The 24,485-nt window shown below is 48.2% G+C and overlaps 3 protein-coding genes across 3 annotated transcripts; 2 read left to right on the top strand and 1 right to left on the bottom strand.

The window, feature by feature from the left end:
- Window positions 1-1,401: 1,401 nt before the first annotated feature.
- Window positions 1,402-3,781, top strand: DMAC1 (distal membrane arm assembly component 1). Its single transcript, XM_058160576.1, has 2 exons — window positions 1,402-1,657; window positions 3,356-3,781. Exons 1-2 carry the CDS (start codon window positions 1,444-1,446, stop codon window positions 3,406-3,408), a joined length of 267 nt encoding a protein of 88 aa, XP_058016559.1. The 5' UTR covers window positions 1,402-1,443; the 3' UTR covers window positions 3,409-3,781.
- Window positions 3,782-4,310: 529 nt separating this feature from the next.
- UBXN1 (UBX domain protein 1) lies at window positions 4,311-15,248 on the bottom strand. Its single transcript, XM_058160700.1, has 10 exons — window positions 15,092-15,248; window positions 12,194-12,284; window positions 11,021-11,074; window positions 10,196-10,317; window positions 9,589-9,655; window positions 8,360-8,551; window positions 7,746-7,797; window positions 6,485-6,607; window positions 5,797-5,980; window positions 4,311-4,609 (listed from the first exon to the last, which is right to left on the bottom strand). Exons 2-10 carry the CDS (start codon window positions 12,250-12,252, stop codon window positions 4,560-4,562), a joined length of 903 nt encoding a protein of 300 aa, XP_058016683.1. The 5' UTR covers window positions 12,253-12,284; window positions 15,092-15,248; the 3' UTR covers window positions 4,311-4,559.
- A 2,833-nt stretch (window positions 15,249-18,081) lies between these two features.
- Window positions 18,082-21,839, top strand: LOC131186579 (proton-coupled zinc antiporter SLC30A1-like). The gene is made up of 2 exons (XM_058160302.1): window positions 18,082-19,645; window positions 20,439-21,839. The coding sequence occupies exons 1-2, from the start codon at window positions 19,111-19,113 to the stop codon at window positions 21,155-21,157; spliced, it is 1,254 nt and encodes a 417-aa protein (XP_058016285.1). The 5' UTR covers window positions 18,082-19,110; the 3' UTR covers window positions 21,158-21,839.
- Window positions 21,840-24,485: the final 2,646 nt, after the last annotated feature.

Below are 24,485 nucleotides of genomic sequence, written 5' to 3' on the forward strand. Positions count from 1 at the left end.
GGTGACTCTAGACGGCTTAAAACAAACAAGTGAAAGCAACAAGAGAAAATATGAAGATATTAAATATGAACACCCTTTGGTCAGGAAACGGGTAGAAAGATGCTCAAGAACAAAAATGCAAAAGAAGTTTATGGTGGAAAAACTATGGAAGGCGTGTGCTAGCTGCAGTTTTATTATTTGTGTATTTATAAATGTGTAGTGGCTTGTGTTTTTATGTAAGGCGCTTACCCAGTTAATTTTCATAAGGTGTGCTTTAGTAACTTATTTATATATTTATAAATATATAGGTATTATGTGGCTTAGCTGGTTAATTATTTTAAATGCAGTTTAATAACTAACACTGCTAATAAACATGTGGGAAGGAAGGAAGGAAGATGGTTACATAGATGAATAGGAGGATGGGAAAGAAGGGAGAGGGAGACGAGATAGGCGGCAAGAGAAAAGGAGAGGAGGAAAGGGAAGGAAGAAAAAGAGATGGGAGAAAGTGGAAAGGAGAAGAGGGAAGGAGGGAGAGGAAGGAAAAGATCGGAGATAAGGAAGGAAAGGAAAAGGAAGGAAGGAGCAGGAAAGAAAAGAGGGAGAGAGAAAGGAAGGAAAAGAAGAGAGAAGGAAGGAAGCAGGGAAGAAAAGGAAGAGAGAGAAGGAAGAAAAGGAAAGGAGGGAGGGAGAGAGGAAAAGAGATGGGAGAAAGGAAGGAGAGAAAAAGGAAGAGGGAGAAAGGAAGAGGAAGGAAAACGGAAGAAAGGGAGAGGAGGAAAGGAAGGAAAAGATGGGAAAGGGGAGAGAAGGAAGGGAAGGAAAAGAAGAGGGAAAGAAGGAAAGGAAGTGAGAGAAGGAATGAAAGGAGGGAAGGAGGGAGGAAAAGAGATGGGAGAAAGCGGGAAGGAGAGAAAGGAAAGGAGGGAGAGGAAGGGAAGAAGAGAAGGAAGGAGGGAGAGAGAGGAAGGAAGGAAAAAATGGGGAAAAGAGAAGGAAGGGAAGGAAAAGGAGGGAGAGAAGGAAGGAAGGAGCAGGGAAGAAAAGGAAAGGAAAGAACATGGGGAAAGGAAGGAAAATATATAAATAAAGAGTTGAGGGGGATTATTTCAACTCGGGAGAACTTTTTTTTTTTAAAGCCCATATTTTAGGAGGTAGATTTAAAACAAAAGGCCAATGAAATCTAAAAGATGCAGCCATTGATCGCTGGTGGGAAAGAAACGTAATTTAAAGATTATTTTTTATCATCCAAGGAACGCAAAATATTGCAAACGGGGCCGTTTGTTTTCTCTTTTATTTCCCCCAATCGGAACCTTAGCACAAGGAGTCTTGTTGCCCCCACCGGACGTTTATAGAGGTCGGACGTCTTTTTTTTTTCCTTCTCCTTCCTTTCGACCTTTCCGCGCTTCCGGGGAGCCGGCAAGAGCGGCTTCCGGCTCGGAGGCGGCCATCTTGCCCGGCGGAAACATGGCGACCCAACCCGGAGGCGGCGTGGTGGCGAGGTCTTCGGCGGCGGGGCCCCCCAAGAAGTCCTTCTTCTGGTCCTGCTTCAGCTGCCGCGTGCTGGCCGGCAGCGGGCTGGTGGGCGCCGGGCTCTGGGTCCACATGGGGGCCCGCCAGTCCTTGCGGCAAAAGAGGCCTGGGAACCTCTATGACATCTGCCGGCTGGTTTTCGCCATCGGTAAAGCCGGAGAGGGTGTCTGTGTGTGTCTGTGGGGGGGGGGTGTAGATTCGGACGTGCAAGGTTATACACGTGTATTGCATTCGCCTTGCAGAGTGGAGGTCATTTCTTTCCCCCCCAACGCCCCGCTTGGGAGTTTCTCGCAGGTGTAATGACGCGGCCGGGCCACCAGGTGGCAGCATTTCCCCCCCTTCCCTGGACCGAGAATGTATTAATGCTTTTTAAAAAAATTAATGTTATTGATTTATGTCGATTTTATTAGTGTTATGAATAGGAAAATGCGTCTTATCGGAGAGCCTAAGTGTCATGAGTCACGAGGACTAGCGCCTTTAAATAACTTCGCGTTCAGGGATACCAGGGTATTATTGTTATTCGTTAGGTTTTGATTTTAATTATTATTTTTTAATTCCTCCTTTGTTACTTTATAAGAGACTCCCAGCAGAAAACACACCTAATGCTTTCTTTTTTTTCCGCCTGCTCGTCGCCACCATAACAACCCTGCGAGGTGGGCTGGGCTGAGAGGGAGGGGTTTTCCCCAAATCACCCAAGATATTTTCCCATGCCTAAAATGGCACTAGAACTCACCACCTCCAGACACCTAGCTGGCTTTCTCGACTAAGGTGTAGGACTAGAACTCACCCTCTCCTGGTGTTTAATGCAGAATCGTGCAGTTGACTTTCGTGGCTAAGGTGGAACTAGAACTCACCGTCTCCTGGTGATTGGCCCAAAGTCACCCAGCTGGCTTTCATGCCTAAACTGGGACTAGAACTCCCAGTTTTCTGATTTCCAGCTTGGTACCTTCACTAATCAACCTGGTCTGTAATATTTTCAAATATATTATCTATATTTATTAATATATTATTGAATTGGAATTGTACTACCAAGCCACTCTGGGCGGCCCTAATAATCCTCCCATTTTTTGAATTCTATTCTTATTCTATTCTACTTATTTCTATTCTATTCGATCTCCCATTTCCGGAATTCTATTCTTATTCTATTCTATTCATTCATTTTTCTATTCTATTCATTCTATTCCATTCTATTCTTTATTTCTATTCTTTATTTCTATTCTATTCTATTCCATTCTATTCTTTATTTCTATTCTATTCCATTCTATTCTTTATTATTTCTATAGGAGCTGCGGTGGCTCAGTAGTGCGGTACTGCAGGCTGTTTCTGCTGACTGCCGGCTGCCTGCAATTTGGCAGTTCAAATCTCACCAGGCTCAAGGTTTACTCAGCCTCCCATCCTTCTGAGGTTGGTAAAATGAGGACCCAGATGGTTGGGGGGCAAGAGGCTGACTCTGTAAACCGCTTAGAGGGGGCTGGAAAGTACTGTGAAGTCTGCTATTTTCCTTCCTTCCTTCCCAGTGGTTAGAATACAGCATTGCAAGCTGATTCTGCCCACAGCTAGGAAGTTCGATCCCAACCAGCTCAATCTTGACTCAGCCTTCCATCCTTCCGAGGTCATTAAAATGAGGACCCAGATTGTTGGGGGCAAGAGGCCGATTCTGTAAATCGCTTAGAGAGGGCTGTAAAAGCACTGTGAAGCGGTATATAAGTCTCAAGTGCTATTCTATTCATTCTATTTCTATTCATTCTATTGCTATTCTATTCATTCTTTTTTTGCCTTCAGCAGAATAACACAAATGAACTTGATTGTGCCGCCTTTGCCAACGGCGACTTTTGTCTCTTTCCAGGTCTCTACGCTTGGGCGATCGTAGTCATCATGGATCCCGTCGAGCCGAAGTAGGGCGGGGAAGGTGTACTTCATCGGCAAAGGCTTCCCGAGAGCTACCTGGAGACAACCCAGAGTGGAGCCATGGGGGGGTGGGGGGGATCTTTCATTTTGGAGATTGGAAGTGTCCTGCAATCATTAAGACGAGCTTTTGATCTTCCACGGAAAATGGCTGCTGTCGTTGCGGCTCCACACACCCCCCCCGTGTCAAAACGGCCAGTTAACGATAATGACACTTTGGGACGATAGTCTCCAAAAACGGACGTGGACCCGATTGCGTTCGGTAAATGGAATAAGCTATCTTGCCAGTTACACGTTGTAGTAAAATCGTGCTTGTTGGGAGACTGGGGGGAAAAAAAACCAAAAAAAAACCACACCTCTAATTCTACCGTGTGTTTTTGTGTGTCTTTTCTCGCCTTGTTCGGTCCTGTGAAACGGATCACTTAAAAAACACGGTCGCTAGCTTTAAACCCCAAATTTCCACTGGGGCAGGGGTCTGCAAACTTGGCTCTTTTAAGACTTGTGGACTTCAACTCCCAGAGTTGAAGTCCACAAGTCTTAAAAGAGCCAAGTTTGCAGACCCCCCCTGCCCCAGTGGATAATTTGCGATGACAGCTCCTGGTGGGGGAGAGGGGGTTTAACAGGGAAACCTAGTTTGGGTGCATCGGGATTGTTCACATTTTCAGCTATAATCCAGTCTCCTTATTCCGAGGCAGTGTAATTCACAGTTGACAGGTTGCTGACCACACATAGCTGGGTGTGTGTGTGTGTGTGTGTGTGTGTTTTGAGTGAGTGAATTTGGGAGGGAGGGACGGAAGGAATGTCTCCTGGGCTGACAAGATCCTGCGCTCCTTTCCTCCGGCAAGAAAGAAACCCACAAATGGCACACCAGGGTGAAGAGTATTTATTCAGGGCTGGCCTTGGGGGGGGGGAGTGTCTCCAGTTGCAGACGCTGGCTCGTCTCCGATTCTTCTACCCACGTAGTGTCTTTTGATATCCCTGGGTTAAAGGGCTGCTGTTTCAGAGTCTCTGGGGGGTGGGGAGGGAAGGGGGGGGCTGGCGCGCTAGGGTGCCACCCAGTGACTACAGGGCTAGATCAGCCTCCCAACAACCGGCTCGAAGGAGGGAAAGCCACAACCGACTTCCGTCGCAACGAAGAGAGACGCTCAGCTGTTCCCCTTCTTGGCTACTATCAACACAGCGGAAGGCACCAAGCCTGGAGAAAGAGGGGGGCGGGGAGGGGGGAGAGAGAGAGAGAGAGAGAGAAAATGAACAGAAGAATTTCTCAACCTCAGCAACATTTTGATGGACTTCCAATTCCCAGAACACCCGCCCCCCCACCGAAGGAATGGCGAGGAGGTCAAGAATCCAGTCTTGCTGAGAATAGAATGAATGAATGAATGAATGAATAGAATGAGAAGAATAGAATAGGAATAAGAAATAGAAGTAATAGAATAAGAATAGAAATAAAATACGAATAGAAAATAGAATAATGGAATAGAATAATATTACTAATACCCTGTTTTCCCCCAAAATAAGACCTTCCCTGATAATAAGCCCAATCGGGCTTTCGAGTGCATGGCAATAAAGCCAAGCGCTTATTTCAGGGTTCAAAAAAATATAAGAGGGTATTATTTTCAGGGAAACGTATTTATTCTGTTCTTATAATATTATAAATAATATAAGAATAGAATAGAATTAGAATAGAATTAAAATAGAATAGAATAAGAATAGAAAGAATTAATAGAATTAGGATGGAATAGAATAGATAGAATAATAACTTTATTGTCACTTTGAATGTACACTAATTGGCATACATTAAAAATGAAATTTTGCTGCGTACAGCTCTTACAAGGGTCACCACCTCTAATTTTACACTACATAAACATGGCAAGATAGATAAATGCAAAATTATGTATATACCCACACATATTATATGACTCGGAGAAACAACACAGTCTAGTTCGGATGTATACATGTTTATGGCAAGAAAAAACGAATCTTGTGAGTTTATCAGGCAAGGGAACAAAGCGGTTACAGAATCGGGTGGTCTTGCTAGAGATGCTTCAAAACCTCCTCCCAGAGGGGAGCAACAGAAACAGGTCGTAAAGTGGGGTGTGTGGGGTCCCTAATGCTGCTTTGAGCTCTAAGCACATTGCTCTTCTAAGCAGTATCCTGAATAAAGGGAAGCAAGCTTCCTATGATCTCCACTGTCCTCACCACTCTCTGTAGGGACTTTCTATCTGAGGCACTGCTGCCACCAAACCAGACAGGAATGCAGTTTGTTAAAACGCTCTCAATCGTGCCTCTGTAAAAAACATCTGTATGCTTTTGAGATTCCTGGCATTTAAGAACGAGGCAACGCGTTGGAGGCCCCCAGCTCCCCTTTGACCCCAAACTCACCCAGCTCCTGCAGGGGCTTTTCCATGTCTTCCTCGGTGAAAACCCGCCGGGGGAAACTCGTCAGGAGGTGAAAAGGGTCTTCGCCGCCATCTTTGCGGTTCAGCTCCACGTACAACCGCACGGCTGCCAGTTGCTCCTTGGCTTTGAAGGTGTGAGTCAGAGAGGTGCCATCCAGGAGTCTCACCTGCCCGGAGCCAAATCAAATCCTCATTGACAATGCGGTCCTCGACTTAACGACCAAAATTGAGGCAAACGTTTCTGTTGCTAAGCGAAATGGTGGTTAACTTGAGTTTGGGCCCCCTTTTTTTTTTTTTAACGACCGTCCTCGCCAGACAGTTGTTAAGGGAATCACCGCAGTTGTTAAGTTAGTCACGCGGTTGTTAAGCGAATCCAGTTTCTCCATTAACTTGGCCGGTCAGAAGGCCGCAAAAGGACACTGCAACCGTCGTCGTACATATGAGTCAGTTGCCAAGCATCTGAGTTTTTAATCATGTGACCGTAGGATGCCGCAACCATCGTGTGAAAAACAGCCACAGTCGTATTTTTAACAGTCACTAAACGAACGGTTGTAAGTCGAGGACTTTAAAAAAAGCCAGCCTTTCCTTTTCTCGATTCCAGATTTTACATGCAAAAATAGGATCTCAACGCTGGAGGTTTTTCACACCGTCAAAACTTACTAGCGCCTTACCTGAATCTTGCACTGGTCGTATTCTCGCTTGACGGAGAACTCCTGGCTGGGGGAGGAGATGAGCACGGGCTCCATCTGGTCGGGGGGAAGGGGGGAGGCCTGGGTGGTGCTACTGCAGCCGAACTGGGGGGGCAAAAACCAGGAAGGTGAACAAAAGTCACTCGCCAAGCTGTGCAATTCTAAACCGGCGTTTCTTGTGCTGGGAACTTTTGACATGGGCGGACTTCAGCTCTGAGAATTCCCCAGCTAGGATGAGGGAGGGAGGGGGAAGGGAAGGGAAGGGATGGGAAGCGAAGGAAAGGAAAGGAAAGGAAAGGAGGGGAGGAGAGAGGAGAGGAGAGGGGAGGGAAGGGAAGGAAAGGAAAGGAAGGGAAAGGAAAGGAGGGGAGGGGAGGAGAGGAGAGGAGAGAGGAAGGAAGGAAAGGAAAGGAAAGGAAAGAAGGGAGGGAAGACAGGAAGGGAAGGAAAGGAAAGGAAAGGAAAGGAAAGGAAAGGAAAGGAAAGGAAAGGAAAGGAAAGGAAAGGAAAGGAAAGGAAAGGAAAGGAAAGGAAAGGAAGACAGAAGTGGAGGGGAGGGAAAACAAAAGGGAAGAGAAAAGGGGAAAGGGAAGGGAAGGGAAGGAAGATAGAAGAAGGGAAGGAAAGGAAAGGAAGCAGAGAGGAAGGGGAAAGGAAGGGAGGGAGGGAGGGAGGAGAGGGGAGGGAGGGAGAAAGGAAAGAAAAGGGAAGGATGGGAAGGAAGAAAGGAAGGAGAAGAGGACGAGGAAGGGAGGGAGGAGAGGAGAGGAGAGGAGAGAGGAAGGAAAGGAAAGGAAAGGAAAGGAAAGAAGGGAAGGGAAGGGAATGAGAAAGGAAAGGAATGGAAAGGAAAGGAAAAGAAAGGAAAGGAAAGGAAAGGAAAGGAAAGGAAATTAAAGGAAGGAAAGGAAAGGAAGACAGAAGTGGAGGGAGGGAAAACAAAGGGAAGAGAAAAGGGAAGGAAGGAAGGAAGGAAGATAGAAGAAGGGAAGGAAAGGAAAGGAAGCAGAGAGGAAGGGGAAAGGAAGGGAGGGAGGGAGAAAGGCAAAAAAAGGGAAGGATGGAAAGGAAGAAAGGAAGGAGAAGAGGACAAGGGAGGGAGGGGAGTAAGAAAGGGAGGAGAAAAGAGAGGGAGGAAGGAAGGAAGGAAAAAGAGAAGGGAAGATGGCTGAAGAAAGCAAACACGAAGGCAACCTTAATCTAAATAATAAAAATTAAAAGCCCTTTTTTCCCCCCCGCTCACCTTCTTGGCTCTCTCGGCCTTGTCGCGTTCAATCTTCTCCCGCACTCGCTGCCTGAAAAACGGAACGGGGTGGGTGTGTGGGTGTGTTAATGGTGGAAGGATCCCCTTACTGACTTCACAGTGGGGGGGGGGGATGACAGAGCCCAAAGCCTAGGGGTCTTGAAAGCAGGACAGACTCCTTTTACCCAGAATGCAATGCTTCAGCCCCCCCACCCCAAACCCCCCCCGGCCCTCGATGGAGCTGAATGAAGCTTCCCAGCAGCCCGTGCCAAATGAGGGATGCTGGGAGTTGCAGTCCAAGATCCTCCTCCTGTTTTCCGCAGGGTTGAGAAACTTTTGAGAAGGCTGGACTTCCACTCCCAGAATTCCTCAAGACGAGCGAGCGGGAAGTCCACGCCCCTTTAAGGGATGCTGACTGGGGGGAATCCTGGGAGTTGAAGTCCAGCCAGCTTGAAGTCATAAAGGTGGAGGAAGGTTTAGTTTTGAGGCTGCTTCGCTCCCGCCGTTAATGCGAATTTCCCCCCTGGATTCCTACTGGCTTACACACTCACACGCTCTCTCTCTCTCTCACACACACACACAAAAGACACACACAGAGGCAGAGGGTCTCTCACTTGGCCAGCTTCTCCTCCAGCTTCTCCCTCCGCCTCTCTTCGGCCAGCTTCTTCATCTCGTCCTCCTGCAGCTTCTGGCGGATGAGCAGCAACTCCTGGCCTTGTTTCCGGCGCTGCTTCTCCCGCTCGATGGTCTCCCGCTTCTCCCGCTCTTCCCGCTCCTTCTGCTTCTGATAGATCAGCTCCATCATCCTGCGGGGGGGGGGGGGAGAAGAGGGGGGAAAGGAACAGCTAGAGCGGCTTAGAAGGCATGGCTGCCCCTCGGCCCAGGAAGGAGGGAGGGAAGAAGGAAGGAAAGGAGGAAGAGAAAAGGAAAATAGGGAAGGGAAGGGAAGGGAGGGAGGAAGAAAAGCCAGGAAGGAAGGAAGGAAGAAAGGAAAGAGGGAGAGAGGGAGGAAGGAAGATGGGAAGAAAGAAATAAGAAGGGAAGGGAAGGGAGGGAGGGAGGAAGGAAGGAAGATGAAGAAAGAAATGGGAAGATAAGGAAGGAAGGAAAGAAAGAGGGAGGGAGGGAGGAAGGAAGATGGGAAGAGGAAGGAAGAAATAAGAAGGGAAGGGAAGGGAGGGAGGGAGGAAGGAAGGAAGATGAAGAAAGAAATGGGAAGATAAGGAAGGAAGGAAGGAAAGAAAGAGGGAGGGAGGGAGGAAGATGGGAAGAGGAAGAAAGAAGAAGGGAAGGAGGAGGAAGGAAGATGGAAGAGGAAGGAAGGAAGAAGGAAGGAAGGAGGAAGGAAGGAGGAGGGAGGGAGGAGGGAGGAGGAAGGAAGATGGGAAGAGGAAGAAAGAAGAGGGGAAGGGAGGGAAGGAAGGAGGGGAGGGAGGGAGGGAGGAAGCTGGGAAGAAAGAAATGAGAAGGGAAGGAAGGAAGGAAGAAAGGAAGGAAGGAAGGAGGAAGGAAGGAGGGAGGGAGGGAGGGAGGGAGGGAGGGAGGAAGGAAGATGGGAAGAGGAAGAAAGAAATGGGAAGGGAAGGGAGGAAGGAAGGAAGGAGGGAGAAAGGGAGGGAGGGAAGGAGGAAGGAAGATAGGAAGAGGAAGAAAGAAATGGGAAGGGAAGGGAAGGGAGGGAGGAAGGACGGAGGGAGGGAAGGAGGAAGGAAGGAAGATAGGAAGAGGAAGAAAGAAATGGGGAAGGAAGGAAGGAAGGAAGGAAGGAAGGAAGGAAGGAAGGAAGGAAGGAAGGAAGGAAGGAAGGAAGGAAGGAAGGAAGGAAGGAAGGAAGGAACCTAACCTTTTTGTCTGTTCCTGCTTTTCCTCTTCCGTCAGGGGGCGCTGCGCCTCTCCTTCAGCCAGCTCACCTACAGGAAAAAAGTTCATTTACACTTTTTCAAGGGACCAGGCAAATGAAAACAATAATCCACTGCCAAGTCATGATCTAATGATGTGCAGCCCTCTGCAGGTAGTCCTCAACATATGACCACCATGGAGCCCAGGATTTCTGTTACTAAGCGAGACACTGGTCAAAGTGAATTTCGCCCCGTTTTACGACTTTTCTGGCCACAGCTGTTAAGCGAATCATCGCATTTGTTAAATTAGCCACCCGGTCGTTAAATGAATTCGGCTTCCCCGTTGACTTGGCTTGTCAGGTCGCAAAAGGGGATCACATGACACCTCCCCCCCGGTCATAAATGTGAGTCAGCTGCCGAGCATCTGAATCCTGATCGTGTGACCGGTTTGGGGTGGGAGATACGCCGCAACGGTCGTTAAGTGTGAAAAACGCTCCCAAGTCACTATTTCTCCAGTGCCGTTGTTCATTTGGAACGGTCGTTAAAACGGTCGTTAAGTCGAGGACTACTCGTGCAGAGCTCCGCCAGCACGCTCGCAAGATCTGCTCTGACCTGATCCCCCTTCCACCGAATCCGGCGTCGTCCCTTTTGTGGATTCCTCGGCATCTGGAACGGGGCCTTGAGGGGCCACGAAAGGTTCGTCCAGATTCGGATCGTTCTCATGTTCCACCAACCTGGGTCAAAAAGAGAGACGAAGACGGCCGTTCAGAAGGGAAGGAGGGGAGAAGTGGGGGGCGTTTCGCAAAGGTGCTGTGGTCTAACAGCAGCCTGTGGACCTGGCACCAGAGTCGGAGAGTGAGGAGGTTGGGGAGGACGATGGGCCAGTCCTGGAGTCAGGGGAAGGCCCAGACGAGGGCTCTGCGTCGGAGGCAGAGAGGGGGCCAGGGCTATCTGGAAGCGATGCGCGGATTCCGGAGCCTCCAGAGGCGGACAGCAGAGAGGCAGAGGAACAGGAGGAGCCTGTTCCTAGTGCACGCATGGGAAGAGCTGCCAGAAGGCAAGAGCAGCTCAAGCAAAAAGGACGACTAGGGAGTAAGGCCAGGAGATGATTGGCCCGTCCCATAAGGTTTCAAAGAGGAGCAACGGCTCTTGGGCTCTTTGTAGGAAAGCAACTACAATTGCTTCGAGTCAGTGTCTCTTGTTTCTGAACTTTGTGGGGCTTTGCCAAGAAAAGCCTTCGGCAGGGTGCCAAAGAACACAAAAGGTTTGTGATAAGGCCGAAGGACTTTTTCTGAAGGACTTTGTTTTGGACTAAGCTGAGAATGAAGTAATTCTCGGCTGTTTTAATGAAAATAGGTTTGTTTAGGACTGATTGTGTCTGGTAATAACTACTTGGGCCTAGGTCACAACAGGAGGGCGGTAGGAGAGCATACCTACCAATCCATGGCTTGTTCGATCCCTTGGTTGCCGGTGAGAGCCAGGGCCTTCTCTCTGGGGGAAAGCAAAGCATAGCATTCAACAGGCCCCACGGAAACCCCAGGGTTTTTGCCCCGTTTTCTGGCCCTCCCCCCGAACTACGACGCTTCTACTGCTCTGACATCTCCTCAAGGAAGAGAAATGAAAAAGCAAAATCCACGCTGCGGTGGGTTTTAGAAGACAGGGAAAAGACTATTTGTAGCTCGGGGTTGAACTATGGGGGGAGGGGGTTCCTTGGTGCTCTCTGAACCGGGTGGGTTGGTTTTCTTGGAGATGTTTCATGACCCAACTAGGTAACGTTGTCAGTGCTAGAAGGGAGGAGGAGGAACGTGGGGTCTTTGATGTCTCTGAGATTGGTGGTTTTCTTGCAGACGTTTCATGACCCAACTAGGGAACATCATCAGTGCTAGAAGAAAATGGGGACTGTGGAGATGATGATAATGAGGAGAAGGAGGAGGAGGAGGAGGAGGAGGAGGAGGAATGTGGGGCCCATGGTGCTCTCTGAGCTGGGTTGGAGACGTTTCATGACCCAACTAGGGAACATCATCAGTGCTACAAGAAAATGGGGATTGCGGAGATGTTGAGGAGGAGTAAGAAGAGGAATGTGGGGTCCTCGATGCTCTCTGAGCTTGGTGGTTTTCTTGCAGACGTTTCAAGACCCAACTAGGGAACATCCTCCATGCTGGAAGGGTGGGGAGGTTTACTTTTTATTTACACGCAAGTAGCTTCCCTTTAGTGTTGTCCGTTTACAACTCAAGAAACAACCGTCTAACCAAGGACACCCCGAAAACCACAAGCCACTGCACAAGCCACTGTATATCAAGAGGGAGCAAACACTACTCCCTTTCTATATCGCTGATATGACGTTACCCAGCTGGGTCATGAAACGCCTGCAGGAAAACCACCAAGCTCAGAAAGCTAACACTTCCGTTTTTTTTCTTCTGTTTCCTCCACATCCAGCTGCCTCAAAGCCCAGAAAAGCTTCGGTAAAAATCCAGCTGTATTCCCTTGCAAAAAAAAAAAAAAAAACCCATACACACAAAACCTCCCACACTACAAGTGTGTTATTTTTGTAACCCATAAGGCGGAGTCCCCTCCCACACCTATCCCAGACTTCCAGGAATGGAGACCTACGCTCGGTTCTGCGGGAAGCCCATCTCAATTAAACTTTCCAGTGCCGTATTCTCCATCATGCTGTCTTTCTCACCGTCACTGCCAGCGAATTCTGCAAAATAAAAAGAGATATCAGGCCTTTTAGCGCGCTGCGGATGTGATCCGTCGGATTGTATTTCGGTGGGAAATGCATATTTGTCGATTGATTGATTGATTGATTAGCCCTTTTGGGCCAAAGTGCCGAGTTCTCCAGAAATAAATGGTGACTAAAAATTTGATGAAAGCGGTCTAAAAATGGAAAAGGGAGAGAAATGTCATTTAAAATGTGTCCTTATCGCAAATGTGTCCTTCGCTGCTCGTCTTGTTCTTAAAAAAAAGATTCTGCTTTCACAATTGTTTAGATCAGTGATGGCGAATGTTTTTTGCACTGAGTATTCAGACTGGAACACGCGTATTTGTGCATGTCGGCACACCAAAGCGCCGGAAACCCAAAGACCAGCTGGCCAGCGAGCGCATGCCTGGTTTTTTGGGGCTGTTTTTGGCTGTTTTTTTGGACTGTTTTCAGATCGTTTTTCGAGCCCGAAAAACAGCCCGAAAAATGCCGTTTTATGACCATTTTCAGGCTGGTTAATGGGTTATTTTCAGGCCTTTTTTCGAGCCATTTTCTGGAGCTCCAGCACCCACAAAGACCAGCTGGCCAGTGTGCACTGTGCCTGCCCACAGAGAGGGCTGTGTGTGCCATTTCTGGCACACACGCCATAGGTTCAACATCACGGGTTTAGATTCTTTATCTGAGGCTCAAAAATATTAGATTGAAGGTTCTTTCATTGCAAAGTTTCTTTTGTGTTTGGATGTATAAGTTCCTGGCCTGGAGATAATTATATTAGGAGACAAAAGATTAGATCCTAGAAGTGAAAAAATGTTGAGTTACCAACTCCTGATCCCCACCTGTTATAGATTAAATTTATTTAAATTGAATTTGTTTAAATTTATACGCCGACCATCGCATTATCCCAAGGGACTTTTTTCAGCAGGCACCAAGCAAAGAGCAAAAAGCATTCTGCTTTAAACACTTTTTCAGCTTTGCCCTGAGAATCTGGGGATATCCCACCCAAAATCAAATGGGTTGATGGATCTCTCTCTAAAGGGATCCTTCATTTGGGGAGGGAAATCATCACAGCCGAATCTCGGAAAAAGCAACAGGGATTGTTGAGGAAATCTGATATTTAAATTTTTCTTGGCTGATGGGATAAAACGAAAGTAGAATTCTCTCTCTTTCGGTTCTGGAAAAACAAAGAGTTGTATTTTTGATTATTGGGGTGGGGGGGAATGACATTTGGGATGGAATAGCTTTGATTTAGCCATCATTTGAGTTGCTAGTGGAGGAAAGATAATTTTGGATTAATAGGATAAAATCTGTTCATTTATGTGGTTCAATGGTGCTCCCTAAATATCGATTATATATCAAATATTTATATCTCCCTAAATATAACCATTATCAAATATTTAGTTATATTATATATAAAATATTGACTGATATCTCCCTAAATAAAACCATTATCAAATATTTATATTATATATCAAATATTGACTGATATCTCCCTAAATAAAATCATTATCAAATATTTAGTTATATTATTATGTATCAAATATGGACTGATACCTCCCTAAATAAAACCATTATCAAATATTTAGGTTTATATTAGTTCTTATATAGCAAATACTGATTGTTGTCTTCCTAAATAAAACCATTATGAAATATTTAGTTATACATAACCGTTATCAAAAATTTAGGTATATTAGTTATTATATATCAAATATTGATTGATGTCTCCCTAAATAAGCATTACCAAATATTTAGTTATATATAACCATAATCAAATATTTAGGTATACATAATCATTACCAAATATTTAGGTATATTAGTTATTATGTATCAAATATTGACTGATATCTCCCTAAATAAAAGCATTGTCAAATATTTAGGTATATATTAGTTATTATATATCAACTATTGATTGATGTCTCCCTATATAAAACCATTATCAAATATTTAGGTATACATAACCATTGTCAAATATTTAGGTATATATTAGTTATTATATATCAAATATTGACTGATATCTCCCTAAATAAAACCATTATCAAATATTTAGTTATACATAACCATCAAATCTTTAGGTATATATTAGTTATTATATATCAACTATTGATTGATGTCTCCCTATATAAAACCATTGTCAAATATTTAGGTATATATTAGTTATTATATATCAAATATTGACTGATATCTCCCTAAATAAAACCATTATCAAATATTTGGTCCTTTCTCTTAATCCACCCATGCATGGACCCAAATATTTGCAAAGAGAGAGAGAGAAAAAGAGGGGGGGGCATTTCTATGGGGAGGGAGGGGGAGTATCATTCCCTATCATGGAGCCCCGAAAAAAAATGGCTGGCCTGGCAGGGGAGGATGGGTCTTGTGATCCACAGCCCAATGGGAGGGAGGGGTGTGTGTGACAAACCAAGAGGCCTGGGGGGGTGGTTTTATTCATTCAGCCCAATGGATAAACCACCACCAGGCCGAGGAGGGGCGGGGAGGCCGGCGGCTGCAGATTGGGGGTGATGGGCTTTGTAGTCCATCCCGACTTTTGGAGGAGGAGGAGGAGGAGGATGGGGGGGGGGAAGGCAAGACCGTCGTGCCACCCACGTGGGGAGGTCGGATGAGGGGCGGCTGGGCAGGGAGGGGATTATGGGTCGGGATGGACCCACACACACACACACACAGCCGCGGCGGGGGATGATGGGCCTTGTAGTCCGGGAGAAAAAACACACCCCCCCGCCCGCCCGCCCGCCCTCGCTCTTCCACCACCACCCGGTGCACGCGAGCCCAGCCTGCCCGGGGGAGGAAGCCCTCACCGGCGGCTCCGGCTCGGCGGCCCCAGCGAAGAAGCGGGGAAGCGGCGGCGAGGAAGAGGAAGGCAGGCCCCGGAAGCGCGAGGCCGCTGTTTGGGTCACGTGGGCCGGATGCCGGAAGAGCGGACGGTGGCCGCGGAGGGCCAACCGCGGGGGCGGGGCGGGGCGGGGCGGGGCGTTTCTCTTCGCTCTCAGCTTTCGCCGTCTCTTTGCTGCCCCCTCGTGGCCGTTGGAGGTCGCTGCGCGGAAGAGAGGCGGAACAGCCCCCAACCGTTTGGTTTTAAAGGAAGGGCAAGTTTTAAAGGAAAGCGCCCCCTGGAGGCTTCTTTTTTTTTCATTTTCTTTTCTGCAGGACGCAACAAACTACGATGGGCTTAATGGGGGGTTTGTGGAGCACGCCCCCTAGACTGGGGTTTCTCATCTTCAGCAATGGTAAATAAAGAGGGGTGGACTCCTTCAGAATTCCCCAGCTAGGCAAGTCCCAGGCAATGATCCTCATGCTGGATGGGGGATTCTGGAAATTAATAATGATATAATATAATAATTAATAATGACAATAGAAATAGAAAGATGATGATGATGATGATGAAAGAGGAGGAGGAGGAGAAGAAAAAGGAGGAGGAGGAGGAGAAGAAAAAGAAGGAAGAAGAGGAGGAGAAGGAAGAAGGGGAAGAGGAGGAAGAAGAAGAAGAAAAAGGAGGAGGAGAAGAGAAGAAGAAGAAGAAGAAGAAGAAAAAGGAAGAAGAGAAGGGGAAGGAAGAAGGGGAAGAAGAAGAAGAAGAAGGGGAAGAAGAAGAAGAAGAAGAAGAAGTAGTAGTAGTAGTAGTAGTAGTAGTAGTAGTAGTAGTAGTAGTAGTAATAGTAGTGTGGGAATTTAGCACCCACCCCCCTCCTAGAAGAATGAAATATTTTAGAAAATATTTAAAAGGCAGAATATATTTCCCTGGATGAGAAATGGAGAAACATGTTTTAAAGACAAAGCACCTCCCTGACTCCCCCCCCCACCTTTGTCAATGGGCCATTAAAGCCTCACTCATTTCCCCCCACCTTTGTCAACCATCATCTGCATCATAATAGAACCCATCTAGCAACTGAAACTCACCACATGGCACCTGGGAAGATTACATCAGCCAGCAAGGCTAGCTAAGACCCCCACCCCCTGGGAGTCTGACAGCCAATCAGGGTACTCTTCCTGTGCCCCAGAAAGTTCAAAGCTCAGAAAAAGCATAAAACCAGGGAGCACACAGGATCTCAGCCCTTTTCTGTTCAGGAACTCAAGCCATGTGATCCTGACCACCATTAAACCATCTTTCCAAGCAGCCTCCATGTTTCCAGTGTCTTTGTCCCCACTTGGAACTCAACCCAGATGGATATTTCTTCCAACAGAAGAAGGGGAGGAGAATAGATAATAGAATAGAACATTGAATTCCAACAACAGAATGGAATGGAATGAGCCGAAAGGGACCTTGGAGGTCTTTTAGTCTACAGCCTGGCTAAGACACTGAGCTTGTCGGTCAGAAAGTTCGACGGTTTAGATCCCTAGTATAGGTCTCCTGCGTGAGCAGGGGGTTGGACTAGATGACCTCCAGGGCCCCTTCCCAACTCTGTTGATTCTGCTGCTGTTGTTGTTGTTATTATTATTATTATTGTCCAGCCCCCTGCTCAAGCAGGAGAATCTATACCATTTCAGACAAGTTCCACCCCCCACATCTTCAAGTTGCTGTAATAGCCAAACACTTCCCGTGATTGTATTTTCAACACCACAAACTACGGTTGGCTGAATGTCAGCTCATTGCGTGCAGCCTAGCCAATGTTTGCATACCACACGTAACCCAGATGGGCTTAATCGCAGTTTACTAACTCTAGGCTGGCTTCGCCCCAGCAAAGAGTTAAATTTTTTTGTGTCCTTGAGTGGAGGTCGCTCAGCTGTTCTGTGTCCAGAACTTGTCTGACTCATCCAAATAAAACAATTGCAGTCTTTGATTGTGAAAAGGTGAATTCGGGGCCAGCAAATCCCTTCCAGTTCAGCTGCTCCAGCTTTTCTCAGCTCTTTGCCCCCCCCCTCCTGGCCCTTCGCCCAGATCCTTCTCCCTGGCCTGGCACACACAAACACATACACAACATACACACACACATAAAAAAAAAAACCCCACACAGCCTATCTTTTGGCACGGACTAGTCTGGTCCAAAGAAGATCCATGAATCTTGATTGGGCCACTATCCCTCACTGCACTCATTGTAACTGAAACACGTTTACATTTTAGCTCACATGACTTTGTGGCTCTTAACCGTCTTAAGTGCATTTACTGTCCGAGGTGGTCCTATTTGATGGAGTTTTAGCGTGTCGGCCGGATCGTTTATGACAGGCTGTACCTTGGATCTCATTCATAGATTGTAGCTTGTTTTGTTAAACGTATTTTGAACTCTGTTTTAGATTTTATGTGGTTTACTGTCAGTCCTGGTTACTACCACAATAAATTTATCTAATATATTGTATTGCCAACATACTTAATAGATAGATAGAGAGAGGTAGGTAGGTAAGTAGATTGTAGATAGATAAGATAGATAGATAGATAGATAGATAGATAGATAGATAGATAGATGGATGGATGGATGGATGGATGGATGGATGGATGGATGGATGGATGGATGGATGGATGGATGGATGGATGGATAGATAGATAGATAGATAGATAGATAGATAGATAGATAGATAGATAGATAGATAGATAGATAGATAGATAGATAGATAGATAGATAAAGAGAGATGGTAGGTAGGTAAGTAGATGGATGATAGAAATGCTAGGTAGGTAGGTAAGTAGATGATGGATGGATGGATGTAGGGAGAGATAGATAGATAGATAGATAGATAGATAGATAGATAGATAGATAGATAGATAGATAGATAGATAGAAGGTAGGTAGATAGATAGATAGATAGATAAATAGATAGATAGATAGATAGATAGATAGATAGATAGATAGATAGAGGATGGATGGATGGATGGATGGATGGATGGATGGATGGATGGATGTAGGGAGAGATAGATAGATAGATAGATAGATAGATAGATAGATAGATAGATAGATAGATAGATAGATAGATAGATAGATAGATAGTGGATGGATGGATGGGAGAGAGAGATAGGTAGATATAGACAGACAGATATTTTATTGAAATGTATGTGTTTGTACGTATAATGCGTTTTGTTATGTAGAAGATATCCAGTATCTAAGGAGCTGCCATAGAGCAGTGGGGTCCACCTATTTACCAGAAGACAAGAAGCGATGGGTGGAAGCTAAGCAAGGAGAGAAGCGAAACCAGAACGAAGGAGAAACTTTCCTGACAGTGAGAACTATTCACCAGTGGAACAACTTGCCTCCAGAAGTTGCGGTTGCTCCCATCACTGGAGGTTTTTAAGAAGAGACTGGACGACCGTTTATGTGGAATGGCATAGTTGTCTCCTGCTTGAGCAGGGAGGGGGGAGGGGTTGGACTGGATGACCTCCAAGGTCCCTTCCAACTCTGTTTCTCTGTTGATAACGCTGTGTATCGGGCGACGGCCCGAAATGTATCCCAAATAATTGGATTCCGTAATCAACGAGCAACTCCCCCATCCCGTTCCTTTCCTAGCAAGACTCCCAGGCATACTTATAAGCTTGGCTGTCTTTCTGCAGCTGGTGGACAGCCGGGCACGGGTCCAAGAAAAAGAGGGGGAAATCAAAAAGAATGGCCTCTTTGGAAGGCCCGGCCAAGGCTGCGTGCCATGACTCGCGGCTCCTGCCAAACTCCCCCCCGGCAGCTGCCGATGAAATCCTCCTGGGAAATCAGAAGCCGGGGAGACCCACAGCAACCGCCAAGAGGCCCACAGGCGTTGATTAAGAAGCGGGCAGGCAAGGCCAAGCCAAGACCCAGGAGGAACGCGATGGGTGGGCCTCAAGGCTGAGACCCTGGCATTGCTGGAGAGACAGAGCTCGGGGGGGGGGTTAAGAAATTGGCCCGGCTGAAGATTGCAAGCGGCAGATGGCACCCCACTCGAGAAAGACATCGGGGACGTCCCTCGCCTTCCTGCCTTCTTGGCTGGTAGGCAGCCCCGATTTCCCGATGGGTCAGCTCTACTTGTTGGTCGCCCTCTTCCTGGCGGAGATGGTGGGTAGCCGGGTGACGGCCTCGCTGCTTCTGCAGACCTGTGCTTTCCACACCTTGGAAGGCGCGCTGGCCTTGGCGGTCCGGGTGATGGAAGCCCGGCTCGGCGCGGAAGGCACATACGCCAGCTGGAAGAACACCTTCGGGTGGTCGCGAGCCCCCGTCACCGGGACCCTGGTCAGCGCCGTGTTGCTCAGCGCATTGTGCGTGGCCCTGTTGGCCGAGGGCCTTCGGAGATTGGCAGAGCCCCGGCTTACCCAGCACCCGCTGGCGCTGATGGGCATCGGGGCGCTGGCCATCCCCATCCATCTGGCTACGGAAGGTTTGCCCTGGAAAGCGCCTGCTAAGATGGACGTCGGACCCTGCTGTAGCAGACACCGGTTGGTGCCCATGGCGAAGCAGGAAACGGAAGGTAAGTTTGCACAGGGCGTGCAAGAGAGGAAGTAGCCCAGACGTGTCTTTAATTTTTTAAAAAATGCTGATGCCCTGCGAAGACCAAAAGTTTAATTTTAAATTGGGGGGATTGGCGGTGGAAGGGGTACGGTAACTCTTTTTTTTTTTTCTCAGCGGAAAACTGTATTTAAGGCACAGTTGAGCTCCAAATTTGTGGTGCTAAGTGAGTTTTGTGCCGTTTTACGACCTTCCTGGCCACTGTTGTTAAGGGAGTCACTGCAGGAACACGGCTGTTCGGTGACTCTGCTCGTGTGGGGCGACGGTCGTTCAGTGAGAAGCGCGGTCGTAATTCCCTTTTGTCCGTGCCGTTGTAACTCCAAATGGTCACTAAACGGATCGTTGTAAGCAGCGTTCCCGTGGTCCCGTGATCCAAATTTAGATCCTTGGCAACCGACTCATGTTTATGACGGTCGCGTGATCCCCTTTTGTGACCTTCCGACAAGCGACGCCAGCGGGGAAGCCCGATTCGTTTCGCAACCGCACGTGACTGAATTTAACAACGGTTGAGCTCACTCAACAACTGTCTTGCTTAGCAACAGAAACGCTGGGCTCAACTGTAGTCGTCATTCGAGGACGGCCTGTCGCGTTCACCAGCCAGCAAGGCGGTAGTGGCCACCGATATCTTCATTTGCCAGAAGAAATCAAACCAGTTTGAGACCCAGGACGTGCGATCAGGGACTTAAATTCAGGATTTCATCATCTTGGCCCTGCATGAAATTCTCCCTTTAATCTTCATTCTCTTCCTCAAATAGATCTTCTGGGCCACGCTTCGTCAACCAACAGCCAACCTTGGTTGGTGAAAGAGAAGGAGGGAAATACTGCGTCGGCCGCAGGACCGTGGCGGACTCTTTATCTCGGATGGATGGTGGCTTGTTTTGGACCCGTGGTGGTTTTCCTGCATTCTCTCACGATCCACTTCTGGTGGACTCCATGCTTGGGACACGACGCGACGTGTCTCGCTCCCTGCCCAAAGAACCCATGTCAATCCTGGGGAACGTCTGACGTCCTGCCACCGCTGTCCGTGGACTGTTGGCTGCTCTACTTGGATCCCGGGCTGGCTATGGTGGTGGCCGTGGCCTTCCTGGGCTTGATCTGGCCCACTTTGCGGGCCTCAGCCCTGGTCCTCCTCCAAGCCACGCCGGAAGATTTGGATCTGTGGCTCCTGGAGAGACACCTCCACGCCACGGAAGGGGTGGCCGCTGTGCGGGAGCTCCGCGTCTGGCAGCTGGACGGCTGCAGCCGTTTGGTGGCCACGGCCCACGTGGTCTGTCTCGACGTGGCCGCTTTTGAGCCGGTGATTCAGAGGGTCAAGCAAGTGTTCTGCGAACACGGCGTCCACGACGTCACGGTGGAACCGAACTTGGGGATGGGCTCAAATAAGAAACAGCGGGAAGAGTCCAGCCTGGGACCCCCGAAGAGGCAGCTATGTCCAGATCCAGTAGAGATGTTGGAGTTTGAGACCTGTGTATGAAAGAGAGGAGGGGAGAAGAGGAAAGAGAAGAGAGGAGAAGAGAAGAGAAGAGAAGAGTACTGTGTACAATTGTCTACAGTAGTTAAGAAGTCGAATGAATGAATGAATGAATGAATGAATGAATGAATGAATGAATGAATGAATGAATGAATGAATGAATGAATGAACGAATGAATGAAGTCACCAAGCTGGCATTTATGCTCTCATCTAGTCAAAGTGAGGACCACAAGCTGTAAATCTCTGGGCCCCCCGAACCTGTCCCGGTGGACTCGTCTTCTCCATAGTTTCCTGCCCTGTGGGTAACCGTGTTTTAACCGGGTTTAGTTCTGTAAGTTTTAGCAGTGTGTGGGGAAGAGATGGGGCTCACGGAAGAGTCAGATAAGAGGCAGCCGAGCCCTCAGCTGCATAATGGGTGGGAGGAAAAGGCCCAGAAGGGACCTTCCCTAATTTCTTGGCAAGAGACTTGTACTTTCAGACTCACACAATTGTGTTAACCGAGATTCACAATAAAGTAGATTTCGCTCATCTGGTCATGAATCTTGTCTGGTCTTACCTGGTTGGGCTGGCCTAATTCTCTCACTCTCCCTTCCTTCCTTCCTTCCTTCCTTCCTTCCTTCCTTCCTTCCTTCCTTCCTTCCTTCCTTCCTTCCTTCCTTCTCTTCCTCTCATCTTCCTTCCTTCCTCCCTCCATCTCTCCCTTCCTTCCTTTCCTTTTATCTCCTTCCTTCCCTCCCTCTCTCCTTCCCTCCCTTTTCCCCCTTCCCTTCTTTCTTCCTTTCTTTTCCTTTCCTTTCCTCTATCTTCCTTTCCTTTCCTCCTTTCCTTTCCTTTCCTTTCCCTTTCTTTCTTCCTTCCTTCCTTCCTTCCTTCCTTCCTTCCTTCCTTCCTTCCTTCCTTCCTTCCTTCCTTCCTTCCTTCCTCCTTCCTTCCTTCCTTCCTTTCTTCCTTCCTTCCTTCCTTCCTTTCCTTCTTCCTTTCCTTCTTCCTTTCCTTTCCTTTCCTTCTTTCCTTTCCTTCTCTCTCCCTCCCTCCCTCCCTCCCTCCCTTTTAATCCTTTTCTTTTCCAAAGGGGTTGATCCCAGGCACCAAAACGAGACTTAGTTGCATTCCTCCCCCACCATCTCCTCCTCCTCCTCCTCCTCCTCCTCCTCCTCCTCCTCCTCCTCCTCCTCCTCCTCCTCCTCCTCTCCCTGCTCTCCCCAAAGAAATGAAATGAAGACTCATGGAAGAGAGATTAAATCGAAAGGATTTTTCCGTTTTCTTCCACAGCGCGTCATCCGCAGCGAGAATAGGAAATGAGGAGACAGAGAGACATCAGGGATCATCCAGGCAGTCTTGCTCCTTTCGGGTGAGCCCGTCATGATCTGCCCTCCGAGATCTTCACGTTCTGCAGCAACAAGACCAGGGTTGAAATGCAGCAGGTTCTGGAGAACCGGCAGCGGAAATTTTGACTAGTTCGGAGAACCGGCAAATACCACCTCTGGCTGGCCTCAGAATGGGGTGGGAATGGGGATTTTGCAGTATCCTTCCCCTGGAGTGGGGAGGGAATGGGGATTTTGCAGTATCCTTCCCCTGGAGTGGGGAGGGAATGGGGATTTTGCAGTATCCTTCCCCTGGAGTGGGGAGGGAATGGAGATTTTGCAGTATCCTTCCCCTGGAGTGGGGAGGGAATGGAGATTTTGCAATATCCTTCCCCTGGAGTGGGGAGGGAATGGGGATTTTGCAGTATCCTTCCCCTGGAGTGGGGAGGGAATGGAGACTTTGCAATATCCTTCCCCTGGAGTGGGGGGGGAATGGAGACTTCGCAATATCCTTCCCCTGGAGTGGGGAGGGAATGGAGATTTTGCAGTATCCTTCCCCTGGAGTGGGGAGGGAATGGAGATTTTGCAATATCCTTCCCCTGGAGTGGGGAGGGAATGGGGATTTTGCAGTATCCTTCCCCTGAAGTGGGGAGGGAATGGGGATTTTGCAGTATCCTTCCCCTGGAGTGGGGAGGAAATGGGGACTTTGCAGTATCCTTCCCCTGCCACGCCCACCAAGCCACGCCCACCAAAAATTTGGATTTCACCACTGAACAAGACATTCATTTCCAAAAAAACACCTCAATTTGGGAGTCAACGAAGGGCAAGAAAACCTCCCCCCCACCCCATTTCCCCCCCACCGCCCCGGTCCTTGGCCCACCTCTTCCTTCATACCTGGGGGTGGTCGTAGTCTCTAAATCATTGGTGGTTTTGGTCAAGACGAATGCTTCTGTCTTCTCCACCACCTCTGGTGGAGATCTCATATCGGTCAGCGTTGGTTCTTTCACGCCCGGCTCCACTTCGGTTTTCAATTCTGGAATGGTTTCCAGCTTCGTTTCCGGTTTCGCTTCCGGCTTCGCTTCCGGCTTCGCTTCCACTTTCCGGCTAGCATGGCCCTGTTCTAGCTTCTTCAAGAGCTTCTTGGTCACCACGTTGGCCTTGGGGTACTTGGTCCTCAGCTGCTTCTTGATGCCTTCGCAGATGGCTTTTATCTTGTCCTCGGTGTCTACATAGCCAGCGCCATTCTGGGTGGGTGGGGACAAAAAAAAGGGGGGGTGGAGCTTTTTTTTTCCTCCCTCCCTCGAATTGTCCGCTCTCCGTCGCGTCCAGGGATGGGATTCAAAAATTTTAGCAACTGGTTCTCGGCCTCCTCCACCATAGCGGGGAAGGGCGTTTTCACCTTCCCCAGACTCCGGAGGTTTTTCTCGAGCCTCCGGGAAGACGAAAACAGCCTCCCCCAGGCTCTGGAGGCGCTCCGGAGGCTGGAAATGGGCCCTTTTCCAGACTTCCGGGAGTCCGTTTTTCGCCCTCCGCGCAAACCCTGCACTTACCTGGCATTCAAAACAGGCCATGTGGAGATTCCTGGGAGGGGAGGGGAGGGGCTGGGTGAGCGGGGCCAGGCGGTCCTTGCGACTACCGGTTTGGCGAACCAGAGTAAAATTAGCCTCCGGTTCTCTCGAACCGGCAGAATCCCACCAAATCAAAATCGGAATTAAAAGAATTCCCCTTCTCACCTTCTTGGAATGCAAAACGATATCGGGTTCTGGTAAAATCACTTCAAAGGCCCCACTCTCACCCACTTCCGCTGTCTAGAGAGGAAAACATGACGGGAAGGAGAAAATTTGGGATAGGAAGGAAATGTTTGGGGACTGTTAAACTAACAGCCGTAATAGCTCAGGCTGTTAGAAGCCTGTTATTAGAACACAGCAGCCTGCAATTACTGCAGGTTCAAGCCCGGCCCGAGGTTGACTCAGCCTTCCATCCTTTATAAGGTAGGTAAAATGAGGACCCAGATTGTTGGGGGGGCA

The sequence above is a fragment of the Ahaetulla prasina genome, chromosome 17 (assembly GCF_028640845.1).
Source record: "Ahaetulla prasina isolate Xishuangbanna chromosome 17, ASM2864084v1, whole genome shotgun sequence".
Lineage (NCBI taxonomy): Eukaryota > Metazoa > Chordata > Lepidosauria > Squamata > Colubridae > Ahaetulla > Ahaetulla prasina.

Coding starts and splice junctions, on each gene's coding strand:
- UBXN1 (XM_058160700.1), bottom strand. CDS start 12,252: ATGATGGAGAATACGGCACTGGAAAGTTTAATTGAGATGGGCTTCCCG. Junction 11,075..12,193: donor GGCTTCCCGCAGAACCGAGC/GTAGGTCTCCAT, acceptor GCTTTCCCCCAG/AGAGAAGGCCCTGGCTCTCA. Junction 9,656..10,195: donor TTCGGTGGAAGGGGGATCAG/GTCAGAGCAGAT, acceptor TTTTTCCTGTAG/GTGAGCTGGCTGAAGGAGAG.
- LOC131186579 (XM_058160302.1), top strand. CDS start 19,111: ATGGCACCCCACTCGAGAAAGACATCGGGGACGTCCCTCGCCTTCCTG. Junction 19,646..20,438: donor GGCGAAGCAGGAAACGGAAG/GTAAGTTTGCAC, acceptor TTCCTCAAATAG/ATCTTCTGGGCCACGCTTCG.
- DMAC1 (XM_058160576.1), top strand. CDS start 1,444: ATGGCGACCCAACCCGGAGGCGGCGTGGTGGCGAGGTCTTCGGCGGCG. Junction 1,658..3,355: donor CCGGCTGGTTTTCGCCATCG/GTAAAGCCGGAG, acceptor GTCTCTTTCCAG/GTCTCTACGCTTGGGCGATC.